Source organism: Magnolia sinica, chromosome 5, assembly GCF_029962835.1.
Source record: "Magnolia sinica isolate HGM2019 chromosome 5, MsV1, whole genome shotgun sequence".
Classification (NCBI taxonomy): Eukaryota; Viridiplantae; Streptophyta; class Magnoliopsida; order Magnoliales; family Magnoliaceae; genus Magnolia; species Magnolia sinica.
The window spans coordinates 79,048,116-79,056,650 of record NC_080577.1 but is presented as its reverse complement, the minus strand read 5'-3'; the positions used below and the strand labels follow the sequence as shown (position 1 = coordinate 79,056,650).

General features: G+C 40.8%; 1 protein-coding gene across 1 annotated transcript; it reads left to right on the top strand.

The window, feature by feature from the left end:
- The first annotated feature begins 4,174 nt into the window (after nucleotides 1-4,174).
- Nucleotides 4,175-8,144, top strand: LOC131246178 (BTB/POZ and TAZ domain-containing protein 1-like). Its single transcript, XM_058246085.1, has 5 exons — nucleotides 4,175-4,333; nucleotides 4,443-4,579; nucleotides 5,144-5,447; nucleotides 6,265-6,581; nucleotides 7,700-8,144. Exons 1-5 carry the CDS (start codon nucleotides 4,187-4,189, stop codon nucleotides 7,848-7,850), a joined length of 1,056 nt encoding a protein of 351 aa, XP_058102068.1. The 5' UTR covers nucleotides 4,175-4,186; the 3' UTR covers nucleotides 7,851-8,144.
- The last annotated feature ends 391 nt before the right edge of the window (nucleotides 8,145-8,535 follow it).

Here is an 8,535-nt window from a genome sequence, read left to right as displayed (position 1 = left end):
TCCCACTTCTGGGTGTCCGCTGGGTCCATGGTCCGTGATGGTCCACAAGCCCAGTGAGATTTATGGTTCCCTTTAGTTTTAAAATTTTCTGACCTTCCTGTGTCACGGTGTAGCCCATACGAGCTGTCGCTAGGTGTAAACGGCCATCTGGCTTGGAGGCCTGCACCAGGTTCTATCAGGACCCGTCTGGCCTAATCAATTGGGCAAATCTTGGTCTAATTTATTTGTGATACCTCACTACGAGTAGCTTAAATGAACGGTCTTGTGGCAAATCCTACGTGGACGCCCCAGGACACTATTCGGGTTGGGTGGGACGTTACACTACACCTGATGTTCAAGTGATCGGGCAGATTCATTGGCTTCCTACGGCTGATTAATCGGACTGGTGCGGTTCTTTACTGGTACCACCTCTACATACACTAACATTGAGTGCTAATGGTTAATAAGTAATATTATAAGTTAATTAAATAAAAAAAAATTAAAGAATTTTGGAAATCCAAAACAATGAAAATTTAGGATGTTACAGTATTACCAACAAAGCATGGCATTAATCTTATCCCATGGCAACAGGGGACAATCCCCGCCATGGGTAATAATTATGTTTTTTGAATCCCATCCCACCTAATCCCTTCTCATCCCATTGCCCAAACACGCTTGTGTTTGGGCAGTGGGATTAGAAGGGATTATGTGGGATGGGATTCATCTGGTCCTATGCCAATTCCACTCCATGTTTGGGAAGAATGGAATAGCTTGGAATTAGATTAGATGGAATTACATTGGGTCTCGTGCCAATTTTACTCAATGTTAGCAAGTTGTGTAGGTCCTACCATGATGTGTGGGCTATATCCACACCGTCCAACCATTTTTTGAGATTTTTTTAGAGCACATGCTAAAAAATCAGGTAAATCTAAAGCTCAAGTGGACCCCACCATAGAAAGCAACGGGGATTGAATATTTACCGTTGAAAACTTCTTTGGGGCTACATAAGTTTTGGATCTACCTCATTTTTAGGCCCATGCCATAAAATGAGGTTACAAAACAAATGAACGGTTTAGATATAACACATTTGTGTTATTCTCAGTAATTTCAAATGATGGTGGGTATATCCATTCAATGTACCACCGTATTACCAACAAAGCATGGCATTAATTTTATCCCATGGCAACAGGGGACAATCCCTACCATGGGTAATAATTATGTTTTTTGAATCCCATCCCACCTAGTCCCTTCTAATCCCACCGCCCAAACACGCCCTAACGAGACTGTTCGTCTTTAGCTAGGTCTTGATGGGGCAGTATTCAATCAACACTCCTCGATTCATACAATAGCTTTGTGGGGCAATGTCATGTATATTGTTGATACAGAAAATTAATTAGCCTTCTCTGGACCTTCGAGTGCATGCACAAGAAATGGACAGAAGAGACTTTGACTTAAGGAGGGGACCCTCCGATGCTAAAGTCAGGCCAAGGAATCTGGGTCTTGTCGAAGATTGAGTTAAAAGCTTAGAATTATGCATACTTTTTACTATTAGAGATGCCCTTATTTATAGTTGAGGAGAGATGGTAGCGTAGAGTGTATCTCTCTATTTAGTATGTGCGTGTTGTGGAGGAATTCAAATCTTAAATGAGTGGGAGAATTTCCTGAGATTCTTGGTGAAGATATTAGGATCCTGATCATGTCGCAGGTATCTTCCAAGTTCTTTGGAGAAGATATCGAGCGAATTTTGATTGTTCAGAATCATCGAAGGCGTGCAGTAGGAGGCCGAGGTGGTCTTGGCCGACCTAACCTGGGGGATGCTGCCCTGGGGTCTGACCTGATCCTTTCAGCACGTGTTTGGGCTTCCTTTAATGTTGTGCAGGTCAGCTTGTTTCCCGACATGCTGGCGAGAGGCCGAGTTTGAGCCTGGTTGCTGCTCGGTCTGGCGCCGAGTAGTGGATTTCTCATTTAGGTTTGCCGTTGTCTGACCTGGCTAAGTGCACCATCCTAACCTTTGATTATTGGTTGACCTATTTTTCCTATAATATATATAATTTATCCATGCCTTCCATCCATTTTAACAAGTCATTTTAGGGCATGAGCTCAAAAAAAGAGGCAAATTGAAGGCTTAAGTTGACCACACTTAGAAAGCATGGAATTAAATTTCTACCGTTGAAAACCTGGTACGACCAACTACAATGTTTATTTTCCATCTAGCCTGTTCATCAAGTTACATAAATCCATACCAAGGGGAAAAAAAATATTAGCTTAATCCAAAACTTCCATGCCTTGGCAAGAGGTTTTCAACTGTATGCTTCCACCCCCCACGATGTCATTCATTTTAGCCCTCCATCTACCTTTTTTTTGGACTTTGCCCTAAAATGATTTGTTAAAATATATGGATGCATGGATAAAACATGTATATCATAGTAGTTCCCAAAGGTCCTACCATGTGTAATGACTTGTTTGATTTTCCAGCACATTCGTAAATACCCTGCAATGAGGGTAATAATTATTTCCCCGTGCATTTACAACCTTTTCACCCGTACTTGATTTGACTATCTACTTTTTGGACATGGAAGAAAAAAGAGAACATTGCAAAATATTTGTGGGTCTCACTACAATGCATTTCGCTTATCTACACCGTTCATCAATTATGCCAGCTGAATTTATGGCATGAGCCAAAAAATGAGGCATATCTAAAGCTCTAGTGGACCACGCTATAGAATAAAAATGAATCAAACACTTACCGTTAAAAACTTCTAAGGGCTACTGTTTCTTATAGTGTAGGCCACTAAAGTATTGGATTTACATAATTTTTACTCATATTTCAAAATGTTGTGGTAAAATGGATGGACGGAACATATATGTCATATACATCATTGTGAGGTCCGAAAATTTTATCTAGCACTTCTGAACCGGTTTTCAAGGCAGGAATTCTCAAAATTTTCCAAACAGGTGAAAGTGTCATAATTAGCCATTTGCCAGGTATTTACACTTGCATCGAAAAATCAAACAGACCCTAAATGTCGAGCCCATTGTATTTATATGTTTTATCCATACAATTCATCTATTTAAAAATAATAATTTAGAACAAATTCAGATCATTTGCTTGCTGCATATAGAAAATTATAATTAGTACATGTTATTATTGATGTTGTTAACAATGCTGCATTAAATGCAATATGCCATAACTTAGCTTGACCTTCTTTTTTTTTTTTTTTATTTTTTTTATTTTTTTTATTTTTGAGGAAGACTAGACTTATTCATTTATGGCCTGTTTGGACAATGATATTAAATGAGATTGCATTACTAATCTCACTTTGAAATTTGGGATGTAATGTTTGGAAGGAGTATGAAATGGGATTAAAATTAACTTTGTAGGCTTTGGAAAATGAGCCTTGTGTTGGAAAGCTTGAGATGTGATTATTAATCTAACAAATGATGAATTTTTGATGTATCCCAAATGCAATTTGAGAGTAAATCCTAAGATTTATTTTTTAAAGCATACATTCCAAACATAGTGTTAAAAAACATGGGATAAAGCTAATACACGGACAAGGCCTTACATATGCATTTATTGTAACTTTTGTAATTCCATTCACCACCTAATAGAGCTGGCCAAACATGCCCTTTGAATATAAGCTTAAAAAGAAGGTAAATCAAAGCCTAGAATAAACCACACCATAAGTAAAACTCTCATTGAAAACTCCAAGGGCTTCCGTGATATTTATTTGACATCCAATCTGTTCATAAGGTGTCAAAACTTCTTTGGTGGGGAAAAGTTTTCAATGATAAGCTTTAAATCCACATTGCTTAAGGTGTTGTGGTTCACTTAAATCTTCAGTCTGCCTCCCTTTTTAGCTCATGCGGTAAAATGATACGTCAAAATAGATGGGCCGCATAGATAAAACATCTAAACGACAGTGGTTCCCATAATCCATCACAGGACCGTCCGTGGTCTCTCGCTAGGTCCCGTGGGTTAGTATCCAATCCGCGTCCCTGGACCGAGTCCATCCAGCGGGGCCCCGACAGATTGTGTGCCTTCTACGATTTTTCTTTAGAATAATAAAAAATAAAAGTATAAAAGAAAAGAAAAGAAAAAAACAAAAACAAAAACAAAAGCAAAAGGGCGGCCAATAGCAAAAAAAGGGAAACATTTCTTTTCTTTTGTTATTCTTTCTATAAATATAAGGAAGGCCTTTCTCCAATGCATTACTCCAACGAATGCATGGCAGAGAAGCAAACCATGAATTTTTTCGACGATTTCATTAAATTCCAATCCCTTCCGTCCGTCGCCGACGTTCGTATCCTCACTTCTGGCGGGCTGAGCATCCCGGCGCATTCTAGCATTCTGGTAATGCATTTTCTATCCCTCTCTTTCTTTTCCGTTTTCGATCTCGATAGAGAGCCATTTTTTGATATCATCTGTTTTATTTATTTATTTCTCCTGCAATTGATTGAAGGCATCCGTGTCGCCAGTGTTGGATAAGATCTTGGATCGGCCTCAGAAGCGTCGGAATTCGCCGGAGAAACTGATACCAATCCTCGGCGTCCCTTGCAATGCCGTCGTCGCTTTCGTTAGATTTCTCTATTTATCCAGGTCAGTTTTATTCCTATCTTGCCCTTTGCTAAAATGCGCGCCTGTTGTTCTGGCCTTAAGCCCTACAGGATTACCGTAGAGCCCACGGGTTGATCCGATCAACGGCTTAGGTTGCATCTCACTGAGGCAGATCTGCGCATGATAGAGAGATATGATTCGTAATTCGCAGCTGTACAAAACGAGAAATTCCTCATCCATGCCCTGCTATCTCACCACACGTTTCCACGAGACTGGTCATTCATCTGGTGGGCCCCACCATATCTTCCTTGGCATGGATTACTCAGGCCGGTTGGTCAGATGGTTAAAAATCTGGAAGCATCGGACGTACGCGTGTGGCCCACCTGATGAACGGCCTAGATATCTCCTATTTTTTGGCTCGTGTGTGGAAAACGGGAAGGTTCCCCCCGTGTTTCCGAGGAGGTGAGGCAAGGTATCTACCTCATCCTCTCAAAATGACAAAAATACCCCCTCGTAGTTGTCACTGGGACCGCCCTTTTATTTTATCACGCGGTGGTTGGTTCACCAAAATTTCTTGGATTGACGTAAATGCCCCTGGACATGCAGATGCGTAGACGAAGATCTGGCCAGATACGGGCTGCACCTGCTGGTGCTGTCCCACGTGTACTCCGTGCCGCATCTGAAGCGGGCATGCGCGAGAGCACTGGCGGGGCAGCTGACGGCCGAGAACGTTGTGGACGTGCTACAGCTAGCGAGGCAATGCGACGCACCCTACTTGAACGTGAAATGCTTGAAGTTGCTAGCAGAGGACTTCGGGACCGTGGAGAAGACGGAAGGTTGGAAGTTCTTGCAAGATCATGATCCCTTACTCGAGCTCGAACTCCTCCAGTTCCTCGATGAAGCAGAATCTGTAAGGATCCTGTCCCTCCAATACCTTATCACACATCACAACCGCTATTTGCTGAGGTGCAATCTGGATCGACCGATTGATGAGCCATAGCTTGGTCATTGTCTGATGAAGATGTCCATCGATAGGATGGTTTATGGGTTCTGGCCAATTGAATGGATGGTTAAGATCAATTGGAATCTCAGCTGATTAGATGGTATGGATTGAATTAGCAAAGATGGTGGATGTTTTTATTTAAAACAAGAAACGGTGTCTTTTTAGTGAGGGCGCTTCTTGCGTGGACGATTTGGCTTCTCCGTCCTATGTATTTTTATTCTTGGGCTGACAATCGCTTTTTCCTCTTACCAAGAAGAAGAGGACCCATTAATATGGTGGATTCAATCATGATAAAGTCATGTATCAGTTGATCTTATACATCTGATGAAAATGGATGATTACAATCAGCTGTTTACATTAATTGAGAGCCTTATACAGTGATCAGGATCATCTAATTGAAGATGTTTTTTAGGGTCTTCCATCCATCATAGGGCTCATCATATAAACATTTTGGACCATATTCCCATCGAGGGATATTTAGGCGACACTGAGGCCGATCATATCAATGGTCTTGATAATTGAAGCGTGGAACCCACACAAAAGGCCGACAAGGTAGTGAGCAGAGAACTCTGTTTCTTCTGCCATCCCTCTGCCTGTCAAGATATCCGATCTCACCAAGACGTGTGTTCGCTACAACTATTTAAAAGAAATTTTTTGAAAGTCCAAAACCTGCCGAACGCGATTCTCATCTTTCTTTTTCGTTTTTTATTTTACGGTGCAACAGAGACAGAGGCGAAGGATGAGGAATAGACAAGATCAAAGCTTGTATCTGCAACTAAGCGAGGCGATGGAATGCTTGCAGCACATCTGCACAGAAGGTTGCACCAACGTGGGTCCCAGCGACAAGGAACCAGATACGAGGAAGGGGCCATGCAAGAAGTTCTCCACGTGCAGCGGCCTACAGCTCCTCATTCGCCACTTTGCCACATGTAAGAAGAGGGTAAGGGGCCGCTGTTCCCACTGCAAGCGGATGTGGCAGCTCCTTCGCCTCCATTCTTCCATCTGCGATCAACCAGATCCTTGCAAAGTTCCTCTTTGCAGGTAATTAACTTATCCCATTCTGCTTTCTGATTCTTCTTCCATGTGCTTCTTGTTTCTTTCTTGTTTCTTATTTCTTTATTCCCATGCCAATGCTGCCCCAGCCTGTAATTATCCACATGCATGTACCCAATCTAAACCATTTAGTTGATGGGCCACAGTTTGAATTGCACAATCCAGGAGCCCGTTTGGATCTTTGGAAAACATGAGTATATGAAATGGTTTTCACGTATTTGGTAGAAAAGCTTATCCAAATATTTGAATAGGCTGCCCTTCTAGAGGGGAGGGTGAGATGCAACTTTCCCAAAAGGACATTTTCAAAAAATAAAAATAAAAAATAAACTCCGGTTGCCGTTGATGCGGTCAAATAAAAAAGTGTCGTGTACTTTTTTATTATTACCCGCATCTGATAGGTGCATTTGTCATGTGTTCCCAGGGCCATTTCATTTTATTTTTTTTATTAGCGAGTTAGCATACACACTCGTCTGTTAGCCATACTTCGCTTGGAAATATGGATACCAAGACTCCGTCCTTGAAATAAGGTTCTATTCACTTAAAATTTTTCTTTTTAAATCTCTGATGTGACGTTTTAAATAATAAAATTAAATTGATGACATGTTTTCCTTCGAAGAATTACTTCCCGAACACTTCAACATTTTTAAGGACTGTTGCTTGTCAGAACAAATAAGTGCAAATGATTTACTTTCCTGGGTGCTGATGTCAATTTACCAATGCTTAATAAGTTCACCCCAAATCCAAACAGGCCATCAAGGAAAAGGTTGTCCATGAGATGTCATTCAAATACAAAACAACAAAATTTATGGCCCACCCTATCCATAAACTCAAACCCATACAAATAGCCATTTCCAGGATTTAAAAATCGAAAATTGAATTCTAGTTCATGAATAAAGCTTCACAAGGAACAAAACGAACCTCTGAGGCATGACCAAAATGGGTCTACTCCAAACCAAATCACATGTAATGATCATTTGATCAAATTTCCAATGAGTATGGCCCCACATGTGGCCATGGAATGGTAACCACACGAGAACCATTGGTTCATAAAAAAACATTTATCTACCAAGCTTGCATTTATTGATGATTTTATTGATTGCGTACAGGCAGTTGAAACTGAGGATGCAATTGGAGAAGAAAGGAGAAGATGGGAGGTGGAGGCTATTGGTGAGGAAGGTGGTGTCTGCCAAAGCCATTTCTACCTTATCCAAGAGGAAAAGAGACGAAGAACCAGACAAAGCCTGGATTATGGGATAGATTGATTTCTTCTTTCTAGTGTAGTTTCTCCTTGTTCAGTGTAAATGGGAGGATGCCATTTTTCTTTTCTTTTTATTCTTTTTGACATCCTTAGCTTAGTAAGGGAATCCTCTGGCCTTGGGCCCACCTTTCCTGGATAACCGTTCACAGCACCGATGTTATTTGTTTGCTGATACAAGGGATATTATGCTATTTTATTCCTTGTTCGGTGTCGGAGCTGTTCTTTTAATAGGGTTTTGTAAATACTACATTTGTATGTGAGGAAATTCGTATGCACTATAATTTCTCTTGGCATCCTTTTATAGATACTTTGGATCGGTGTTTGGGTTCAAGAAAATGTTTGTCTCAGTTCTTAAAAACAAAAAAAACAAAAACAAAAACAAAAAAAGAAAGTCTGAAAGTGGTTTTGGAGCAATAAATTGGAATCTTTTTAGTAATAAACTGGCCCGTCCTGCTTTTGGGCAGGTTTAGGCCAGGCTAAATGACTAGTCGGTCAGGGCTTCCTTACAATTCTCTTCAACTAGGTAGACTAGCTAATGCTGTAGATATTGATCCTCAAACTGAGTAGATTAGCTACGGTTATGGATGTTGACATGAGGAAAAGGCATCGTTTTCTTCTGTGAAAGGAAGATTTGTAACAGAAGGTTGGGTGCCTGGAGAGACTGAAGTAGAACCCTTGCCATAG

What these genes read in the sequence shown, in the direction of transcription:
- LOC131246178 (XM_058246085.1), top strand. Translation starts at nt 4,187, where the DNA reads ATGCATTACTCCAACGAATGCATGGCAGAGAAGCAAACCATGAATTTT. An exon ending in AGATTTCTCTATTTATCCAG is followed by an intron (nt 4,580 to 5,143) that starts GTCAGTTTTATT and finishes CTGGACATGCAG; the next exon opens with ATGCGTAGACGAAGATCTGG. An exon ending in TGCAAAGTTCCTCTTTGCAG is followed by an intron (nt 6,582 to 7,699) that starts GTAATTAACTTA and finishes GATTGCGTACAG; the next exon opens with GCAGTTGAAACTGAGGATGC.